Source organism: Notothenia rossii, assembly GCF_949606895.1.
Source record: "Notothenia rossii genome assembly, chromosome: 5".
Taxonomy (NCBI): domain Eukaryota; kingdom Metazoa; phylum Chordata; class Actinopteri; order Perciformes; family Nototheniidae; genus Notothenia; species Notothenia rossii.
In genome coordinates, this window is record NC_136903.1 from 34,192,603 (window position 1) to 34,215,709 (window position 23,107).

General features: G+C 40.0%; 2 protein-coding genes across 7 annotated transcripts in view; both read right to left on the bottom strand.

Annotated features, from left to right (window-relative positions):
- The window catches only part of parvaa (parvin, alpha a), a 42,178-nt gene extending 37,134 nt beyond the window's left edge, over nt 1-5,044 (bottom strand). Inside the window, 2 exon segments of the mRNA XM_079682402.1 lie at nt 4,646-4,676; nt 4,678-5,044. Of these exon segments, the coding sequence (XP_079538528.1) occupies nt 4,646-4,676; nt 4,678-4,782 (136 nt within the window). The 5' untranslated portion in view covers nt 4,783-5,044.
- Nucleotides 5,045-5,758: 714 nt separating this feature from the next.
- mical2b (microtubule associated monooxygenase, calponin and LIM domain containing 2b) overlaps nt 5,759-23,107 on the bottom strand; it is an 85,212-nt gene continuing 67,863 nt past the window's right edge. For 2 of the 6 annotated variants that reach the window (XM_079684742.1, XM_079684744.1), the window contains 12 exons: nt 19,644-19,811; nt 17,433-17,483; nt 16,476-16,597; nt 15,794-16,036; nt 14,626-14,792; nt 11,427-11,797; nt 10,723-10,796; nt 10,519-10,608; nt 8,912-9,005; nt 8,369-8,477; nt 8,167-8,240; nt 5,759-7,643 (listed from right to left, as the gene is read on the bottom strand). In XM_079684742.1, coding sequence (XP_079540868.1) covers nt 7,423-7,643; nt 8,167-8,240; nt 8,369-8,477; nt 8,912-9,005; nt 10,519-10,608; nt 10,723-10,796; nt 11,427-11,797; nt 14,626-14,792; nt 15,794-16,036; nt 16,476-16,597; nt 17,433-17,483; nt 19,644-19,811 — 1,784 coding nt within the window. In that variant the 3' untranslated portion in view covers nt 5,759-7,422. Of the gene's footprint in view, nt 7,644-8,166; nt 8,241-8,368; nt 8,478-8,911; nt 9,006-10,518; nt 10,609-10,722; nt 10,797-11,426; nt 11,798-14,625; nt 14,793-15,793; nt 16,037-16,475; nt 16,598-17,432; nt 17,484-19,643; nt 19,812-21,104; nt 21,354-23,107 lie in introns of those variants that run through there. The other 4 variants (XM_079684745.1, XM_079684746.1, XM_079684743.1 and 1 more) reach the window with 3 other exon arrangements.

Below are 23,107 nucleotides of genomic sequence, written 5' to 3' on the forward strand. Positions count from 1 at the left end.
AGAGAGAGAGAGAGAGAGAGAGAGAAAAACAGCCATTAAGTTACTATTCAACAATCATCAAGTTTGCGTATGAAGTCAAATACCTACATTAATTTATTACCTTAAAAGTGTAATGTTGATGCAGGTAAATGGTAAGTTTAGGTTATTAGGCAAGAAGCCAGTACTGTATGAGAACTAAGCTGTTTAGCGCCTTACAATGGCGTTTAGTAGTGCACTAGCTACCAACGAATAGAGCATGGCACCGCAGTAGGATGTATTTTAAAATGCTAGCAGTGGGCGTGCTTACACTGACATTTAATATCAAGGTTTAACATTTTAGACAATCGGGTATATCGTTGCATTATCCCTTGACCCAAAGTCAGAAGTAACTTAATCATTAATGTGTTTCACTGCACTATTTTCACTGTCTCATGGCATATCAAAGTTTAGCTATTCAACTTAGCTTAGAATGGCGTTTAGCGCCGATCTATGAATGGTGAACACACGAGAGCAGGTGCATTTGCTAATGTAATGTAAATGATTATTATCAAGATTTAACATTATTGACAGTCGGATATAATTGTTACATTTCCCCTTTACCCGAAGGCAAAAGTTATTTCGAGCATTTCAGCTAAAACTATGTGTTAATATTAACAAATATACCTTGCACTGGCTGTGCAGCTGCGGGTGATGGTCTCGTAGATGAGTGAGCAAATTCGATGTGTTGCTCCCTTTCGCGGATACCTTCCGCCGGCATGTCCTGCACACGGGGGCACCGTCCTCCACCAGTTGCCCCTCGGAGTTTTTTAAATATCCAAAGTAGGACCACACTTCTGATCTTCTGCGCTTAGAAGGTGGAAAAATGGTACCATCGCGGCTTCCTTCTTCTGCTGCCATGCTTAAAGTGAGAGAGTGTGATAAAAGAACCTAGGACTAGTGGCGCCTGCGAACGTTCGAAAGTGTCACGTGTGTGGTGTAGAGCTCTAGTAACGCACATAGATAACATTATGTTTTGAAATGCAAAGTATTTAGCGCGGTAACAGTGTAATACAGTGTAACCGTGGGAGTATTAGGGAAATGAAAGCTCTCCCGGTGTAACGGTGTGCGGTAATTTAACCCACCGACATAACACCGTGTTTTGAAATTCAGAAGGTTATCTCACCGTCAAAATATTTTAGCGCGGTTACCGTCTACACCGGTAACCGTGACACCCCTATTGGATAGTTAACCAAAAATATCGTTTAAAGTTGGAGAGATACAAAAATATGCATAAATAAATGTTAACTAGGTAAAATACGATATGAATGAACAACAAAAATAAAATAAGCTACATTTATTTGTTATTGGCTATGGTAGGTTATTGGTTATGTTCATATACTTATTTGATTATTAAAATGTAAACCGATCTTTTTCATATGGGCGTTTTAGAGTTGTGCCCCCTAGATCAGGTTTCTAGTAATTGTGTGCTCAAAGTGCACCAGATTGAAGCATTTTATTGTAAAATGTTCAAAAGAATATCTTCCCGGGGGGGCAGACCCCCGGACCCCCAAGACGATGTGACGTCCACCACCCAATTCAAACATGTTCATACGATACTGAATACATTTGAAGCCATTTTGACGTATATTACCTATGTCAATAAGTTTCAGTTTTTGCAGTGTATTTGTCTTTTGTAGAGATTTTTCATTTATTCTTTACATATAAAATGTCACCTAAAATCTCACCTAGGGCAGCAAATTGTCTAGAACCGGCCCTGGTGCTAGGCCTCAATAGACTTTCTTGTGCTGACACATAGAAACAAATTGGCGGGCGCACTTCGCACGCACTAAAAAATTCCACGCGCTCCGCGCTCACATTATGCTGAGCCCGCGTGCCTTAGCACCGCTGCTATGACTCCATCCTAGGGGAAACACTGTATACAGTCTATGGCAGGGGTCGGCAACCCCTGGCATGCGTGCCAGCATTGGCACGCGGCACCGTAACCAGTGGCACACTAGGAATAAGTGGAATAAGTGTGCAAAATATTGAAATTGTATTTTCCGATCCTGAACGAGACCGCCGCCAGAGCGCGTCTCCCCGTTACCTGCAGAAGGAAGCCATGCATGCAACGCAGCCCCGCTCTCTTTATCTCCAGGTGACTTTCTGCCGCTTTCCTCCGTGGTGCAGTGCTGATCGTTTCACCACAGAGGAATAAAGCACTTCACTAATTGCAGTACCCATAAGGAACTGTACAAATGCCGCCGTTTTTGCGTGGCTGTGTATTTACCGGTAGTTGAAAGCCCAGTGGCGATCTGCTCATCTGTTATCGAAATAATACGCTACAAAGGGGCGGACTGGCCATCTGTGTGTTGAACTTTCTTTTCGGCTCCCAGACCGTAGTCGAGGAGGGCAGAATCAACAAGCTTCAGGTTCAATAACCAACTTTAAATAACCAACTTTAACTTAAATGACTGGAGAGAGGCGAGCTCTTCTTGGGAGGCCGTTGCATTTATTTAGCTGTTCTTCTGTTTCACAAAACACATCACAGACCTCTGTTTTTCCGCTTCCTCGTTTCACTTCCAAGAGCCTAATATCCTAACATGTGTGCTCTGGAGAATCACAGAACGGACGATCGTCCTTATTATTATGCCGTTTAAACCAATTATTTAAAGGTGTTTGTTAAATTCGGCATCATGTAAGTTGCGCTGACAGGTCCACACACTGCTTCCCCGCCCTCCTGCTGATAGTTCACGAGCGTCCAACACCTCAACCCCCCCCCCCCTCCCGTTGATAATTCTCGATCGTTGACACCTGTGGTTGGCACGCTGATAACAATTTTTTTTTTTAAATGGCACTTCATATCAAAAAGGTTGCCGACCCCTGGTCTATGGAATAAACCTTACATCCATGAGAAAAACATAGACAGTATCGGAACAACAATTGTGTTTCCACAGTCTTCTTAAGCTATTTATTCTCAAAACTTAAATCAAAAACATAGATGTGCATAGCTGATAAAGTAAAGTCTGGCACATTCTTTGGAATGCGAGGTTAAGAAGATAAAAAGAGTCACAACCAGTGAGAATACAGATTTCTTGTGGAGCCATCAAAGTGACTCATCTTCAGATAAAGAAGTGTATTGCTTGCCCTGTTTGGGACTGAATGACTGTGCTTCAGAATGGATGGTGGCTTACAAAGTTACTGCATATTTGTATTTCTGCTTTTCTTGGCCAAACCTCTGAATTAAACCTTCCGATTGTCAGACATCAGATTGGTCTCCAGCTCCTTCCCTCTCTCCAGTACTTTCCCCATTGACATCCACACATAGTAGGAGAGAAGGGGGTAAATTGAGCCAGTGGGTAAATTGAACCCCCCCCTGTACCAGGCAACGCCTTATAGTTGTAATCAAGTTACCAGAAATTATGCAAGCTCCACCCATTTCTCATTGCCTGTGAAAAATAGATACTCATTGTGGTCTGGCAAGTAAACATTTTTACAAAAATGTTTTTTGCTTGTCAAAGTAAATTTTCTAGATGTCAGCTATATCGGCTGTCATGTCAAAATAAAAGTATCCAGGTTTAAACACATATATTGTGTATGTTGATGTGTTGGCAGCGTATTAAACCATGTGAATCATTAAGCTAAAGATACTCTGAATTTTAATGCTAGGCTATTTTTTCTAAAATGGTGGCTATGGGGTAGGGTGAACCATGGGCCTTGGGGTAAGTTGAGCCAGTTTTTCATGGAGAAATGAATGAAAGTATGCAAGTTGATATTAAGAGCTCATTGTAGACTACATTTAAAGTTGAATTTACCCTGTGTTTTATTGATAAGATATATGAAATTGTATCACCATTTGTATGATTACTTTTCCTTTTAACATGTTAAAAAAAATCATCAATTCAATCGAAATGTATATTACAACTATTTGAAAAACTAAGCATGTATTTGGTTTGTTATTTATTTGTTATAGTTAACTTTAAGATGTGTTGTAGGTATGCCCAGGTTTTGAACAGGTATGCCCAGTGTGAACAGTGGTTCAATCAACCCCCCGACCTGGATCAACTTACCCCTACACTGGGGCAAGTTGAGCCACAACACTTTTTTTTTTAAAGAAGTAATATTTGAACTTTCCTTGATCAAATATGAATTATTATCATTGCCATTGATAGGAGACATCCTGAATTATAGGTGTGTGTTTTCATTTTACTAATGTGTCATTTCTCCTTGCTTAGAGGGACAGCATAACTAAAAAAATGGCTAAACTTACCCCAATCTCCCCTATGTGTGAAAGCGGGGGGAATGTTGAAGGAGCCCTCAGCTTCTGTGTGTTTACTCTGCCTCATTCCTCACGTATTACATTAGGCTAGTGGATTCAATTCCTTACATGGCTGCACACAGCCCGCGGCCATGAAAACACAAACTTTAACCACACGCTGTAGTTAACGGTGTTTCTTTTGAATGCGTTTAGGATACGTTTAATGCCTGATACAACTATACATTAGCGCTAAACTTGTAAGCTATCTAAGATGTGTGTTTGTAGACTATTATTGTTAACTTGTGGGAACTGTTTCTACACCTTTAAGACTAATGTCGGATATTAGTTAACATAGGCTATGGACTCTATCCATGGACTTAAATCAGATATTTATTCTTGACTTCACGTTATTTAGCTTACGTTAACGTTTACCTTCTTTCGCCTTTTTCCTTCTTGCTAAAGTTTCCTCCAAGTTTGCCCAGAAAAGAGTCATCTTTCTTTCTGGAGGACGGGATTTGGGCGTCGGGGACTTCGGATGAGGACGGGGACTTCTGAGGCGAAGAAGCCATCGTCTTCACGATGGTTTAATCCGGGACAGGTAATACAAAGTTATCCGAGTTGGTGTGAGAGTAAAGTTGTTTGGAAGTCAAGGGGAAAAAAAAAAAAATCACCGTCCACTCCCTAAAGCGAAACGGAATTCCACATATTTTCTCCGAAGTTGGCTTGAGAGTGTGGCCCCTCCTCTGCGGAGGAGGACCGGTGAGAGTCCTCTTGCTACTGGCTGGTGGCCAGGGGGAGCGGGAGCTCCGCTGCTCCTCTCCGGAAAAGAGGATCAGCGGCCGGCGAGGGGTGTCAGGACTGGAGCAACGTAAGGGACCCAGAAGGTGGAACTAAAGAAAATGTTACGCCACAAAAGGCTGTGCTTTGCAGTAGATTGCTAAAGGGTAGCCTATGCCTACTATACATGAGTATAGGCTATAAGACGACTTGAAAAAATTGGCAATTGTCACTATAATTCAACTCATAGTGGCACATTACACAACACAAAGACTTTAAACTAATATGCATATTAATCTGATATTAATATATAGTAAATAGCCTACACCTTTTTTACCCTTTACGATTTTTAACCCTGTGTTAGTAGTGGAAATGTTGGCGAGGGCTATAAAATAAACCCCTTTTTAAATTCAATGTTAATTGTATATTACACATTCCTAAAAACCCTATTTTCTTTTTGTTTAAAAAAAAAAAAGAAGAAGTCTCAGAGATGCATGCCTGAAAATATTATAATAAATATGCTATAGTACAAAATGAAGAACCACCAAAACATTTATTAAAAATAAATAACTTGTTTTATTGAATTATTTTCCAAAGAAAAGAATACTAGAATTATTCAAAAGTACATTTTAGTAGAGTTTTGTAGGTTAGCCAACAGGGGAAAATGCATTTAAGAAGTGATTGTGTTAGCACTTCACAATATAACACTGAATGTAAATGACGTAACAAAGTTGCCTTAATTAAAAAGAATAACACAACATTTCATAGTTAAATTCAATAAATAAATACTTTATTTCATGTAATATTATAATCGTTAACATATGGCAGGATTTAATACAGTTTTTTATGCGTTGTTTCTTGTGCCTACTGGTACTGTAACTGCATGTTTTGTTTATGCACTGGACAACTCAACGTGGGTTGATGTCTTTTGTTGAAGCTCTGCTGCAGTCCTTGACAAAGTTATCATCGTGACAAAGTTATTCAGAAAAGAAACTTTAAAGATGAATCTCCTTTCTCGACAAGCGGCCAACGAGTTCTCACTTCAAGAAATAAACGCCCGTTTTAAAGAACCGACCAGTGTCTGAGTGTGTCGTGAAGAGAGCTACACTGAAGTTATTGAATATTCCTATATTCTCTACTTAGTGTTGCACTTTGTAGACGCTCCCTTCACGTGTCTCTTGATACACCTGCTAATAGGGTGCTTATCTTAAAGTTGTATATGTAGCTATGTAGTCAATAAAAAAGTATTAGGTAAGATTTTTTTAATTCATTTATTTAAGATTTTTTTCTCCAATTTAAAGTATTGAAGCAGCATAAAACAACACATTCACAATAACATTTAAAGCTCGGGGACCAAAAGAGAATTGTGGATCCTTGTTCTTGGACAAAAATCCTGTAAACATATAATTCATCTTCATCAGCCAATACACTTGGTGAAAACCAGCGAAACAAAGCATCACAGTTCAACTTAAAGTTGTTAGCCACTAGCTACAGCGTAAATTTACTCTGAATTAAAAATAACTTCAGTCAGGTCACAGAAAGAGGTTTGATATCACTGAGTGGGATGTAGTCAGATGTGCAACATGCATGAACAATTCAATTGGTGCATACAGTTTTCTACATTGTTTAATTATCTGGCTACCTGTGTCACAATGAAGTAAAATTGGACGTTTTTTGCCACATGGCAGAGGTACATCTTATCAACTAGCTACAAATATGTGGCAGCGAAGATTCTATTTCTCCTGTATTTAACGATGGATGGGTATATATCATAGACTGGATAAGAAGTCATTACCATTTAATTGAATTTGACAGTGTTTCAGCACAAAGTGAAAAATACCAATATTAAAACACACACAGGAGGGTTTACACACATAGCTACAAAGTGACAACAGTGAATTACATAAAGCACATTTTAAAACAAACCATACTGTGCAAAAACAATAATACTTGAGGGAAAGTGTTGAGTCCTTCCATGTGCTATCCAGTGAGGCTACCCAGTGTTCCATTAAAAACACATCTGTCACAACAGTTCCACGCTTAAGGCAAGCAACCACAAAGAGCAGTTGTTGATTGGGCAGTCAGTTTCGTTTCTGAGGTTTGAGCAAATGTTACAAAGGCAGTCATTTGTCAGTAGTGATTAAACATATTGTACATCCAGTTGCAGTGCTGTGTAGGCCTGGGGCCATGACAGATTACACTCCAGAACCTGGAGGTTAAATCATCTCAATGGCAGAGATGTCATTAGCCCTTATTGCTGTGAAGGGAATCTTTAGTTTAGTTCCATTTCCATTCTCATATCAGCACAAAATGAGACTAGATGAAGCCTCTCTGTCCTTTTTAGAGTGGTGAAACACCTAGAAACAAACTAATATGCTTCATTCTCACTGTATGTAGTGCCTTACAGTACTTTTCTTCTCAACATTCAACCTTCAGGCCAGCTTCTCCGGCCCCCAGCTGTCCTCCACCTGGGCCCAGTGGAACTCGTGGCCCTTGGACAGCACCAGGCTCTCCAGGTCTCGGTCCTCTGCCCTCTCCTTCAGCCTCTGCTCTTCCAGTAAAGACACCAACATGTCTCGTTTCTCCACCGTCCTCATGATATCTGCCAGGATCTCCTGCTCCCTCTGCAGCTCAGAGGCACTCTTTTCTGTATCTAGAGTGAGGTGGAAGAGAAAAGAGCAAGAAGTTGAAGCACCGTTTTCTGATAATTGGATTGTGTTTGTATCTTTTGTATTCAGCGATAAAGAGTGGTGCAGGAATGAGTACTAATCCAAGAAATCAGTTATTATTTTAGCACTTCCAGGTTCCCTCGTCTCAAAGCCAATGGTTTTTGGTCAGATGTCTGAAATAAGATCTGTGGTTAATACAAGCGTGAGGGATTTTTTTTACATTTTAAAATACATCAGTAAACACCCCGACTTGTGAATGTTTGAAGCTTAGCGATGTTAACCAAGCTATGCTTCAAAAACCATAAAAGTGGTGTGTATATGTGGACATTACACTGCGTAACAATACAGGCAAGTAACATCAAAGTTTGTTTGCCACGGATGTTATTTTCTGGAATATTCCAAAATCCCATTGCTTTTTGACGAAAGATCCCCTTCAAAGCTAACTTCCGGGTCTGTGGGTTTGGTTTTGAATGTTTTATGCAGATGAAAATGCTAGTTCATCCTGACCTTCAATTGCCATCCTGCGCCGTAGATCTTGCTGCATTCGGCTTTGTGAGTCCACCAGTTCAAGCTCCTGAGCACTAAGAGAGAGAGGATACAATCGAGCGACCTCTACTGATGAGAAATAGGAATTGCGACAATATTCTACAGAATTTATGTTGTTTTTTACAAGTTGTTAATCCTCGCGGGATCTGATGCTGTCACTTACAAGATCATGAGTTCAGACTCGTAGCGGGCTAATCGGTTCTTCTCTAGAACCAGATGGAACCAGGAATGATAGAGCTGGGCCTCGTCGCTCTCACTAACCTCTGGGGATTCTGGGAGGGGGAGGAAGAAGAGGGAGGGGGAGGAAGGACACACACACACACACACACACACACACACACACACACACACACACACACACACACACACACACACACACACACACACACACACACACACACACACACACACACACACACACACACACACACACACACACACACACAATGACAAAACCTATATTGCTATTTACCAGAACACAAACAAAGCCCTGCAGAAAGATGAGGCAACAATGAAATCTCACTATACAGACGTCTAATGTTATGGGGGTAAGCAGGCAAGGCTTTTTCTGAATGTTCTAATAAATATGGCCACTGCAATTAAAAATGAAGAGGCCTTCACAGTGGAACACCATTGAGTGGTGTTATTTAAAGTAGCTTTGTCTTGTTCAGGCTCTAACAGTTTTATGCGTGAATATTGTTCGTACCTGTTTCTCCTCTTATTGTCTTTTCTATAGACACTCCTCTCTCCTCCAGATCCCTCTGTTTCTCTGCAACCTCCTCCAGCTGTCTCTGGATGGTCTGAGCAAAGACAAAACTGGTTTTACGATCAAAGGAAATTATTATTTGTCCAGGGTTGGGTTCCGATAATCTAAAAATCAGCTCCTAAATTCTAACCCTATCTCCTATTCCTTGACCTCTGAGTGAAATGTCATGGGGTTAAGGGATAGTGGATAGGAGAATTCCAAAGGATTTAGAAGAAGAGGCTGCAGTACTTTAGAGAATCCGAATGCACTTTCACTATCCGACGTGTTTATGATGCGCCAGCGGACGTCATTGTGTGCGTCTGCTGCTGTGGTGAAACTATGGAAACTACAATGTTCTATAAAACGGACTACAACATGGATGTTTAATAAGAACGAGGGACTCATCTAGAGACTGCACCGTGCTGATGCTGTTGTTTTATTCTTTATGAACGGGGACAATAGAGAAACATATTCTTCATGACCAAAGTTGGAATTGAAATAAAAAAGGAAAGTTAAACTTATGCTCGTCACCCTCTCCTTCCGGTCCACATTAATACAAATGATCCCAATACGTATGATTGTATGAAAATATCTTAAAATAAATACAAATGTATTTATCATAAACGTTAGTCCTTAACACCTATCACTGTTTACATCACCATTCAAACATCTTTTAAAAGTTGAACAAACCCCACACAGCTCAGTGAAATGTTGACTTTATTTGACAATTTCAGTAAAAACTAATGTTCATATTTCTCTTTTTGATTATAATACTGATGAACGTTCAAAACAAAGCACTTTGGCAACTTACCACCGTTTTAAAATGCTTAATAAGCACCGTAACTTTCATGATATCATTTCTCGGTCATAATCGTTTGTTTCCATGAACGGCCGACTGTTGGGTGACGGCAGCTGCAAGGTATTGTGGGGCAGCAGTTTCTCCTCTCCTTTTGGTGAGGGAGGTCCAGTGGTTCCTAAGCTAAAGGAGGTTATACAGGAAGTTTGAAACCTCCTTTCCTATCATTTAGAGAATTGGAACGGCACTTAACATGGCTGCCACTGACGTACTTCCGGGTCATTTCACTTGGTTAGGAAGGTTCCTAAACTAAATGGACTATTGGAACGCAACCCAGGTTTTGAGATATCTTTATTGGACTTTCCGCATCCAATACTATAACGCAGCGTCCACACGGCGGCATTGGGTTGAAGCTTGCCGGTGGGCGTGTCTGAAACTCGACCAACAACCAATCACATGAATCTCCCACCCCGGACACAGAAGCACGCGGTTTGATTGGCTAGAGCTTGTACTGGCATATGATTTGATTGGCTGACGCTTCTGCCAAAGCTTCAAAAGTTTAATTTTTCTCAACTTTTGAAGCGAGCAACCACAATGCAGTTCGGCAAAGCGTGACATCACCCCATTCAAAGTGAATGGGCAGAAGCGTTGAAGTGTCAACGCACGCCGCCATGTGGATGGGCTGTAACATGTAAGGGAAATAAATTGTGATGCAAAGACGGTTATGGACCATTTTTTAAATGAGTGATTCAAAAAGAAAAGGTTTTGGAACCTGAGCCCTGTGGAGCCTCTTCAGCTGCTCCCTTTTGGACTGCTGGGCCACTGTCTTCTCCTGCTTCCTCCTCTGTCTCTCGGGACACCGCTGGGACAGGAAGTACACAGCATTTCAGAAAATGTACACACTTACAAAAACAGTTTTTGTAACGACTCCCTGAATTGTGTTGTCTTTCAATATATGGAAAAGATCCAAACAAACCTTCTGATTGGATGTCAGGTTTTCATCTTCGTCATCACTGGAGGAAGGCTCATCAAGATTCTGTTGGCTGGAGGCTAGATTAAAACCAAATAAATAAAACGTTTGAGAATAGCCGAGTACATTAAACATTTTGGGTTTGAACAAAAAGGTTAGTTAACCAGCTAGTTAACTAATGCATTCCAATATGTCCACGATTTACACTTGTGAGAAACTAGTGAGCTTCAAAAGCTCCACTAGTCAAAGTAGTAATAGCCTTAATGCTGACTAGTTGCACACAATGCTACAAGCAAAGAAAAGGAGCATGAATTAAGGGTTACTATTGGCTCTCCAGTGAAAATAAAAAATACCCACTAATCAGGACTCCGATAGTGGCCATTATCCCGCCTACTTCGTTAGCTAACATGATAGCATGAAAAACTGCTACCAGATTTGAATGCAACTGGTTTACCTAATTAGTAATTTTGGCAAACTCCTAATATAAATGATATTCATCATAGAATGCTCAAACTGCTTTCCATAGCTAATAATTAAGAAGTTAAGGAGGCAGTTACATTTACGTTCATCAGGCACCGGAGAGATGAATCCAATGTTGATCAAAGTCTGCTAATGAATTGACTATACCAACTTTATAAAGTGACCAAAATATATATTAATTCAGGTTTAACTAACCATGTGCTAAAAACATCTGGTACCTCTGTCCTCACCTTTGTTCCTGAGGTTGGTGAGGATGGTCTTGATCTCCTGGTCCCGCCCATCGCTCTCTGACTCCTCCCTCTTCTTCAGCCTTAGAGATGAGAACAGGTTGAGCTTCTTGCCGGAAAGTGAGGCCATGTCGTCAGAGAACACCCCTCCAGAGTCTCTGCGGCCCTTCAGAGACACCTGCTGCAGCAGAGAGGGCAGGTCTCGCCCGGCCCCCCAGGGATTGGCCCCCACAGACCCTACCCGAGCTTGGTGCTTGCTGGTTTTCCCCTCTGTAGAGGGCTCCGGAGCTGCGGTGCTGAAGAGGGAGCTGAAGCTTAACGCTCCCTCTGAAACGGCCCTCTGCTTGCGGGGGCCGTCGTTACATTTGGCCCTCCTGGTCAGAATCAGAAAAAAGTTGACTGCAAGCCGGTAACGCTAAGACATTTGCTTTGTCATACATAAACACAATAAGAGGAATTTATCTAATAAAAAAAATATAAATGCAGAACTTTTTAAGAACTATTATACATTTGAAAAACTAGAAATGTATATTTTCCAAAAAATAAGTACATTAACAATATGATTTAGAGATACAGTATTTGCAAAGTTTACAGTACAGTGTCTATCAGGGCAGTATGTACATATTATACAGTACATTTCATTTGAATTTAATCCAGACATTTATAGCATAAGGGTCTTTAGTATGTTAAAACCATTTTTTCTGTGTAGCTTTTTTGCGTTTGGACTGATGAAAATAGTCATTGCAAGCAGTAAGAGACAGGGAGACATGCAAGCAAAGTGATGATGTGAAAGACAATCCATCAGGATGTAGTAAAACACAACTGTGGTGCTACAAGAATCTGAATGCACAGTGGACAACTTATTTATGATACGACAGATGTTATTGGAGTGCGTCTGCTACGGGGAAACTACAGTTTTCTGTAAATGTACTACTAAAATCAATCAAAACACTTTTCTCCAGTCGCTCTTATGGTGTTGTTTCATGTGGACTTTTTAAAACGTGGACATTGCAAAATAAACCACGTTATTACCAAGGTCCAGACAGAAACCAGTTCAAGAGGAAATACAGAGAAATTATTTTCTCGAGGGATGGGGAGGATGTTTGACTGTATGTATCTATGTATATGTATGTGTGTATGTATTGTAAATGTGTATATATATATATATATATATATATATATATATATATATATATATATATATATATATATATATATATATATATATATAATAATAATTACAATAATAATTAATAATAATAATGATAATTATTTAAAGATTATAAAAAAATAATTTAGGGACAAGGAGGTGAGATTAAATAAGTTATACTTCTTCTCACTCCTTTTCGAACACTAGATGTTGGACTCTTTATGTTGCTAATGCTGTTGTTGTTGTTGTTGTAAACGTCACTTTGTCTTGTTTTCTCTGGCATGATATTTTTTGTTGTGTAAATTATTTATTTTACTTGTTTGAAATAAAATATATCAATCAATCAATCAAGGTTGGAAATCAAATTTGATAAACTTGATACATTTTGATAAATTTGACTCGTAATTATTAACATGAATCCCAATTTCAATGATTATATGATTATTTTAATAAATACATATTTGTTAGGCCTATACATCTACTACTCTGCGTATTGCCATTCAAACATGTTGAGTTAAAGCAGGGGAAGGCAAGTAAGTTTGGATTTGGGCCAATTATTTTCTGAGCCACTAGATGGCAGGCCAAAACATAATCAAAGGCTAATTTAAGTAATTGATTTTGCATGCTGAAAGTAAGAGGGCGCAGCGCCCTTGTTCCCCGGTTCAGAAAAAACTCTAATAAATTACACCATATTTTGCTTTGCAACTTATTTAATATGTTATAACCTAAATGAATCAGTAACCAAGTATTTTACTCAAACTCAATTTATTTAATAGTTAAATAAGTACTTATGGTTCCCCACAACCACACATTATATACATATATTCTTAAAGATGTGCATGTATATGTGAGCCGCTCTATTGAAATCAGTCGGAAGTCGCAACGGCTCATTTAAAAAATAAATAAACGTGGATTTCCGTAAGAAAATAGTTTTTCGGGGTTCGTTTTTTTTTGTTTGATTTTAAATAAACAAAGTCTTGGCTTTCAGAATATGAAACTTTTATTTCCAAAGTCACACGATAAATACATGTTTGAAGCTTGTAAAGGGAAGATGACAGGCTCCTCTCACTTGCACTCTGCTGTTCAGTAGCGCAGCTCACCCCCCCTCCGGATGACATTATGAATGTAAGGCGTATAGTAATCATAGATAACACGGCAGGGTCCGTGAGAGTTTGTTTTCATCTGATTTCAAATAAACAAAGTCTTGGCTTTCCGAATATTAAACTTGTTTCGGCAAATTCAGATGATGAATACAACTTTGAAGCTTGTAACGGCCTCCATGATCAAGCGGCTTCTCCGATTTTGTTGTCAATGTTTTGACTGAACTTTGTTACTGTTCACATATAAGTAAACATTGCGTTTGAATGATTTAGTGAGCTGGGTGGCTATTTCAGCACCACGCACTGTCCACCTACTTATTGATCCCCTATCAGCGTCAGTGCACCCCGCTGCCAGATTGTACCTGTGCTGTGTGTCATTCACTCTCAACATGGATAAAAGTACAATAAGCATTCTTCAGGTGTAGGTAGGTTCTCTATTCGGGCATTATAGCCTATATGTTCGACTATCGGTCCGATATTGTATTGTAAGTTTAATTTAATTTTAAAAAATGTATTCTCAAAATTCCGGGCCAAATATTATTGCACAACAACTGTTGCCGACCCATGGGTTAAAGAATAGCTTAAGGAACACCTATCACCGTACACACTGAGCTGTTGACTTTATTTGATCAATTTACAGGAATAAGTGTAAAGTTCTTCTTTGGTTTAAACATATTGTTGAAAGTTCAAAACCAGTTCGCAAGTTAAGGCTTGTATAGGAAATTCCTAACTAGCCCAGTAAGCTACAAGATCCACGTTTGATGGTCACGATCTATATGAAAATCTCTTACTTAGGCTGCCACTGAGGGACTTTGGGTCATTCCACACTCAAACAGAAAGACTATTGGACCCAGTGCTGCTGCTGAGAGGACTCAGCTCTGGTACATAGGGCACCATCTGTAGCAGCTTCATGATGGAGCTTAAAATCAAAGATGGATAAAGTAGTACGAACATGGTGACTGCAGTGTTGGTCCTGCTGGAGGGGTGGGTCACACTCAATCTCCTCCTGAAGGCGTTGGCTATGAGCTGGAAGGTGGAGGGGGGGGCGGAGGGTTGGCTCGGGGGTGTTTCCTCATCCTGGCCCAAGTCCGGCTGGAGCTTATCTGCCTCTGCTGGTACCTGATAACACATCAGAAGGCAGGAACAATGTGGAACCGACTGCTCTTATCTCACGCACATCTCTTATTACTCATTTCAGTTTAAACATATCATATTTACTCAGTGGTGGATTGTAAGCACGCACATTTACTCAGGTATCGTACTTCAGTGCACATTTAAGGTACTTCCTCTTTACTTCACTACATCTTACAGCTCGAGGTACTAATAACTCGACAAATAAAAAAATATACGAAAAATGTATATAAATAACATAATGTTTTGTTATAAATTAAACCAGCTAAAGATTTATAAAACAACAGCTGGACAATTAGACAATTTATCAATCATTGAGTAAAACAAATATTTTCATCTTTACACTTTACACTTTACATTTTATTTATATAAAATAATTGATAGGGTTTTATTTTAATTCATTTTAAATTCCACTACATTGTGTACTTATATCATCAACATTAATATATATAGTAATGGTAATTTAATATAAATATGTATTTATATTGTGTATTCGATACAGATACTATATGGATATATTTACTTTTTTGGTTTTCTGCGACAAAAAAATCCCAGATTGGGATCAATAAACTATATATGTGTTTCTTTCTTTCTATTTATTGATTATTGTCGATGTTATTTATATTTTTTGTGATGAAATTACAATCATGGGTGTCTTTTATCATCTGGCCGGGGACGACAGCTGGAAATGAGCCATGTTGGCTAAAGCTGCCCCATTGACTGTTTTCTGTGACAGTTGATCAATGGGGACTGTCCACGACACTATAAACTAATAAGCTAAACTAAGTAACATGTTGACATGTTGAATCTAGGGTATTCAAGGCCTCACTTACTCAGTACAAATAAAATAATACAAAAAAAGACGACTAGTTTCTGATCTCATCTCATTTCTGTTTCTGGACCGATGTCATACTGGAAGAAGTGTGAGAGATTACAATGATGTGCAGTATTACTCCTCTATATAAACCCTCACGTGGCAGCCTTAATACCTCCACCTGTTGTTTGTGTTGGTTGTTGGTGTTTGTGTTGACCCCCGTCTCCTCTGGAGCGGCCTGAATGTCCCAGCTCAGCAGATTCTCTTTCTCAGACCGAGACAGCACCAAGCGTTTCTTCGGGGCAGACGGGCTGCAGACTGCAGGATCTTTCTCAGGCGCGCACTCTTCACTCTTCTCACTCTCGTCTGAGGCATTCTGGGTAACGGCGGCTGGAGTCTTTGAAATGGCGTCAGAGTTCTGAGAGAACAGGAATATTATGGTGAGTGCACAAAAGCTCCATTTGCTCACACCGGGTTAAAACATATGTATAAAATGTTAATGAATTACACACACATTAATAGCGACTATAACAGGTGATGTAATAACACTGCTATGTGAAGTAAAGACTTGTTTCATAACTGTGAGGGAGGCTTTGGCTCAGAGCGCAGATCTGTGGAGCAGAGCACTGGTTCCATCCCCACTGCTGTCAGCATGTCGTTGGGCAAGACACTTCACTCGGGGATTGCCCACAGTATTGAGTGTATGTTGCACTTTGGGTAAAAGCGTCTAACAAGTGACATGTAAGGATAATTACTAGCAGCTACTTAGCTACTTCAGACTGTTACACCACAAAATTAGACATTGCGTTCACTCTAGTTCTACGTTCTCAATGAATATTGCACTCTCTGTAACTTACAGTGTGTTTTTCTACTTCAGTGATCTCCTCAAAGTCAGAGTCGGCTTCAGGGACGCTCTCCGGGCCGTCCCTGTCCTGAGTCCAGCCCCTCTGGAAGTGCTTGATGAAGATCAGAGGGAGGGCTGCGGGGAGGCAGAGAGTTAGTCAGCTGTTTGTTTGAGAGGGATGGAAGCTGAACACACTTGTGTAATTCACAGGATATAGGAAGGGCTGGCTCAGGCTTGGCTCAGGCTTTTCTCAAAAGCATGCCATCTAACGTATGCCTTTTTCAAAGAAGATACTTTTTATAGTATTAATATTATTTTATATCAAATAATAGCACCATTACATATCATTTCATTTAGACACCAGTCGGGTGAGAAGTAACAATAGCCTTTTAATCGAGGGCAACAAAAGAATAAAATGTGTCATGCAAGGAAACTTAATAGAGGCATTCAGATTTTAAATGTTGGAGCTGTTTTGTTTCTATACGTGACAATTGATCCATACACCTTTGAACAAATTCAATAAAATGTAAAGAGTAAAGTTAATGGAAACAAACAAAATACTGACTGCTGTCAACAACAACACTGACCTCTAGTGGTGTACTGCTGCATTACAGTGGTATTCTCAGGACTCCCCACTGACAGGTGTTTAACAAAGCACGCTTTTATTGCTATGTTTTCCCCATCCGTAAACACAAAAAGTACGACTTTCCTCTTCTTTTCTGTGTCATTTTTGATGAAGTGTGGCTAAGGTGATTAGACAAATGAATATACGCTAAAAATAATTAAAACCTGATTTTGGCCAAGGCGTTGCATGCTAAAGGAATCCCAAAGATGACATCTCACAGAATCAAATGTCTGCCCAGCTTTTAGCTATCAGAAGACAGAGAGCATACAAATGCTTTAGTTCTCAATCAAACCTACTGTTTGAGCAGAATAATAAACAGACAAAATAAGAAATGGAGGTACTCACTTGCTTTGATTTTCCGTTTCCATCGTTTATTCTGCTTGGTGTTACTGTGATCTGCAGACATGGAAGAAAATGAAATACAAAGTTAGAACAGGAGAAAAGGAACTTGGCATGAACTCGCATGGCAGCTAGTCATTATATAATAATGGAGCCAATACACATAATTCCACAAAAACTCAAACCGCTCTGCATTCATACACAAGATGTCATTATATGCTTCTAACATGCAAAGAATAAAGAAAAAAAAAATCATGTTGTTGCACTTCTGTTACAGTGGGAAGAGATGAGACAGCAAAACTTCCATTTACCCAGTTTTAAAGAGCACTTATTCTGCTCATTTTCAGTTTCGGATGCTTTTCCTACTGGGACATGTCTCCATGTTATAATGTTCAAAAGGTCTATTTTCCTCATACTGCCTGTGCTGCAGCACCTCTTTTCACCCTCTGTCTGAAACCAGAGCCCATTCTGCTCTGATTGGTTAGCTGTCGGCTCGGCTTGTGATTGGTCAACAGCTTATGGCACATTTCCACTGCAGGGCCTTGCACGGCTTAGTACGGAATAGTTAGGCCTTGGTAGGCCAGGCTAACTTTATGCTGCGTTTCCATTACAGTCTAGGAACTGGGGTAGTAACTATAGTAACGCAGTGTAGGTGGAGCTGTGACGTAATCTTCAATGAGAAACACAACACCAACATTACATTATGATGTCATTATTAATATAAACAAAGGAGTCGAATGGAGGCGTTTCAGGCAGGGGGGGGGTGAGTGTGTGATGGAGAAACTCTCTCTGGAGGGAAAACAGGGATTTTAGCCTTTGCAGACCATTTACATGCACAACAACCTATATAACACTACAGGAAAGGGAATGCGGTTTGTGTTTGCAGGCTCAGAGGTTTTAAACGGAAAACAAATGTTTGGATCAAAAATACACATTTAAAACTTTTTTCTGTATTAGGATTTTATTTACATTTATATGAAACGGAACACATTTGTGTGTATTGAAAAACATAAGTGTGGATCCGGAAATACAAGTGTGAATCCTTTTGCGGATCATGAAATACAAGTGTGAATCCTTCTGTGTGCATGTGTATATTATGAGACTGTTCTGAGCCCATATTAAAAAGGGTGATTTGTAAAATATCCATAAAGAAATAGTAAATCTGTTTACAGTTCTGTTTCATATGGGTGTTGAGAGATGTATCCATAGATCTCTTCAGTTTGCTCTCAAAGTGTACCAGATTGATGCTTTTAACTTCAATATTTAACAACAAATCTTCCCGGGGGAGCTTGCCCCCGGATCCCCCTATGTGAGGTCTACACACCACCTATGAAAATAGCACTTTACCCCTTCTTAGACCTATATGCCATGAGCTGATTATCGAGCCTTCATTGTAACAGTTGCGGGTACACTGTGTATTTGCGTGGGGAATGTTGCAGTAGAAAATTCCACTGCAGCGCCCGGTAAATTAATGGGAAACCCTAAATGTTTGAGCACCCTCTATGAAACGTCAAACCACCCCAAAATAAATCTCTGGCGCTGCCACTGAGCCTGACTATATGTGTTGGGGGGGGGCCCGACTTTTTTTTTTCTCCAAAGAGGGGGCCTGACAGAAAAAGTTTGAGAACCACTGATTTAAATGAATGCAGCTAACATTTTGAGGCTATTTTGCATAGGTTTTATTGCCTTGTGAAAAAGCATTTAACTTTTTTTGAATGAGGTTAGAGGACTTTTTAAAGAGATTTTTAGTATTTAAAAAGAAAACGGTCCATTTTCAGGTTATCTCTATAAACTCTATGACCAGTCAGCAGACTGATACAACTACTGATACAAGCACTTGGCAATGCAGCGCATTAAAAGCTAATGCTATAGAGTTAGCATTGCAGGAATGTGTGTGGACAGACTTCTGAGCCCAGGGAAGCTCTGCTACTGACACAAAATAACAAACATCCAGCTAAGTGTGGGAGGAAACCGACCGGATTGCCCCCACACATCAGCATGGGGGGGCTCCAAAAAAACACACACACTTAATAAGCATGGCCGCCAGTTAAAGTTCACAGCCGGTTTAAGATCCTCAGGGAATATCACGTTTTCAATAACAGGAGCTGAAAACCCTTGAAAAGTGAAAACTTAGAGGGACAGGGGATAACTTTCCCTCAAACAGAAACACTAAGAGCTTTAAACGAGAGCACACAGTGCTGTAGGAGCCACACTGACCTTTGGTACCATCTTGGTTCTGACCGTTGGCCCCTGTAGGACCTGGTGCAGCAGCTTTGGCCAGGCAAGAATCATCCAGAGCTTCCACATCCATCTTGGTTTCTTCAGGAATTATTTTCTCACCTTCATCAACCTTCATCCGCTCTGAATGCAAGCTCAACGCCCCACCTGCAAATAAAAACAGAATGTGGACATTTAGTCTTAACTAGCGTTGGTGTAATGTTAGGCTAATATGAACATGTTCTAGCATGTAGCTCATTTCATGCATTATGTCCAATGGAATTCTAATTCAGAACATTACTACACTCATGGTCAATTATATTATCTAAAGAAATCAGTGGACATGTCAAAGAATGGTTACCAGGTACCAAACTAATATATTTGTGTTAGCCAGCTAGTGTATTTAGGATACGTTCTCCTATACTGTAAAAAAAGTCAAAGGAATGTATAGTTTCTGCTTCTAAACGTTGCACATGCATGAGAGAAATGTTAAATATTCATTGACATTCGCAACACAAGCACTGGTCAAATACATGACATGTTTATGACAGTACTCACAGAGTAATGAAGTCAACATTGTACAGAATGTTTCCAAAGGTGATTCCACTTGGTCACAGCAGAGAAATGAACATATCTTGATACAACATTTGTATGCAGTGTACCTATCAGTCAGTAGATAACCAGACCTCCTATCACTTCTACCCATTGATGTTCTCACTTACGGCTAAATGTCAGGAGATTCTTACAATGTACCAAATGAAAGATAGATACCAAACTCAGAAGGAAAGGACAGAGCAGACCCAGTAGCAGAACCCATGAGGAAGACCACAGGAGGAACAAGTGATTCACTTTGATTCTGTTCAGGTATTGGAGATTGTAGTACATTACAGGTCATTATAATATCGCTATAAAACAAAGCAACTTAGATATAATTCAATACTATTGACATTTCTACAGGAGAAATGTGTGATTCAGTTTCTAGACAGCAGGTCTTGGATTTGAACTGGCGGTCTTCTAATTGGTAGATAGGCACATTAACCCTCTGAGCTATTAGAAAAACTCAAATGAGCTCAACATCATTTATTTATAGTTCAGATTTCTCCATGTTACTTTATATGTATTGTTTTCTTTCAAAGGCCAGCTGAGTATGTGTGGGCTGTGTAACCCCTCTGAATTTGCTGCAGGTGTTATTGCGCTTTTCCTCAGATTCCTCAGAGTGCGTATGTTATTTGCGGAGTTAACAAAATTTGTGATTGTGACCATGATTTGTGCGGGTGATGTTAAGTCAACGTAGCAGGTGGAAGAAGGATTTTTGATGAAGTTGATAAGTTTGTTGTTAAAAAAAGTATGGAGATATTTTGAATTGGACCACTTAATGAGATAACCTCGAATGCCAACTGTTCTGTGTAAGCTTTGGTTTCTTGGAATGATTCAAATATTGGCAACAAACCACGAAGCAAATCGTTATGTAATCAAATTGATTTATTTTTGAAATATATTTACAGCTTTTAAATACCATAAATTAAGCAATTTTACAGTTTTTCTCAATGTGGAAAACAATACAAGGCTTGCAGGCTGCATCAAGGCTTTTTATAAAACATAAACATTCAGAATAAAGCAGATGAAATATCTGGCAGTGTGCAAAAATCTGGAAAGTCTAGGAGGAGCAGGAGAGGGATCTGAAGAGGGGCTCTGGGGGGGGGAGGCCTCCTGAAACAAAGCGAACCACAGACAGACCACAGATGGGGACACATGTGTCACTGTCGAAGGGCCTGACAAGAGGTGAGGCCTGATCATGCTGATGAGACGGCAGAGGGAGAAATGAGTTCAGTGGCACTCAAATGGATGTTTGGTGTTAGGGAAGTTAGGGAGGAACACAGCACTACAGGACGTTAGTGGGGTTAGACGTTATTATGCAAACTAACAGAAAGCCTACGGGGTCAGACAAACCAAAGAAAATATGCCAGCTGTGAATCAATGAATCATCAACATAACATTTGAGCTACCTCTAGATTTATTTCCGGAGATGTTGACTGCTTGTTATGTGTGTTTTATGGAATTGAATGGCAAGCTACAACTTCCCCAAGTTGTTGTAACAAAGGCTTTAAAGCATACGCCTAGCTATCTATCTATCTATCTATCTATCTATCTATCTATCTATATATATATATATATATCTTCCTTATTGTCAGCATATCCACTGAAAAGACCAAACAAACAACTATGAATCAATCCTACCAAGAGGTTTGTTGGTAGCCAAAGCCTGATATAACCTCATCCTCGGTGCCATACAGATCTATTGTTGTTACCGGAAATGTGCGTCAACATTGCAGTTAGGACCAGAAAGGAGTTTGGCAACATTCCAAAAAGAATCTGGGAAGGACTTGCCCTCAAGTTCTGGTAAACCACCAAACCTCAAACTTGTGTCTCTGCTCTTTGCAGATGATATGGTTCTGTCTCTTCACGAAATAGGAAAGCTGCACCTGTGAGCAGTGGCGACTGGTCACAGCCCCACCTAGTGATATCAGAAAGTATTAAAAATAATGATTACAAAAAAATGCAACAAAAAAAATATACAAAATATTTTAAGATCATGTTTAATCATCTGATTCGTCTGTACATTGCTGTTTTAGTCTGTGTTCTTCGAACTAGTGTCTACAGTGTGTGCCTATTGAGCTGTTTAGAGCCATGTGGGACAAAACCCGATCATGCCCTCGCTCTCACTGTCTAACGGCCCGTCCAGACAGCGGCGTGCGTTGACGCTTGGCGGTGGGCGTGTCTGAAGCTTGGGGATTTTTTGCGAGCAACGCGACCAACAACCAATCACATGAATCTCCCGCCCCCGACATACAAAGCAATAGCAATGTTAAAACGAAGTAAACTGGATATAAACTCCACAAACAGGCGAAAACCTACCAGTTTCACCCACTGTCTCTGCCACCTCCCTCCATGCCTGGCTCCTCCGGTTTGTATCCCGGTAAATGAACAAAAACTGATCATACAGCACTGGGCGATTCACTACCGCTATAATTAATCTTTCCTCAATTTTTGGGAATATGAGGAAAATGACCTGCTTAGTCTCTCCCAGCATACACGCAATTTGATTGGCTAGCGCTTGTACTGGCAGATTTGCATAAACGGGATTTCATTGGCTGACGCTTCTGCCGAGGCGCCAAAAGTTGAACACTGCTCAACTTTTGAAGCGAGCAACGCTAGCAACGCGTCGCTTCCCAAAATGCAGTTCGGCAAAAAGTGACGTCACCCCATTCAAATTGAATGGTGAAGCGTCAACGCACGCCGCTGTGTGGACGGGCCGTAAGTGAACGGTGACTGTAAAAACTACACTGCGCATGCTCAGAGTATTGCCCTATTTAATGTGTGTGGCAAAAAAATAATGACCATAGGGGCATAGTGCTGCCATCCCCACCATACGTCATCTCACATAATTCAGAGCTGATAAGTAT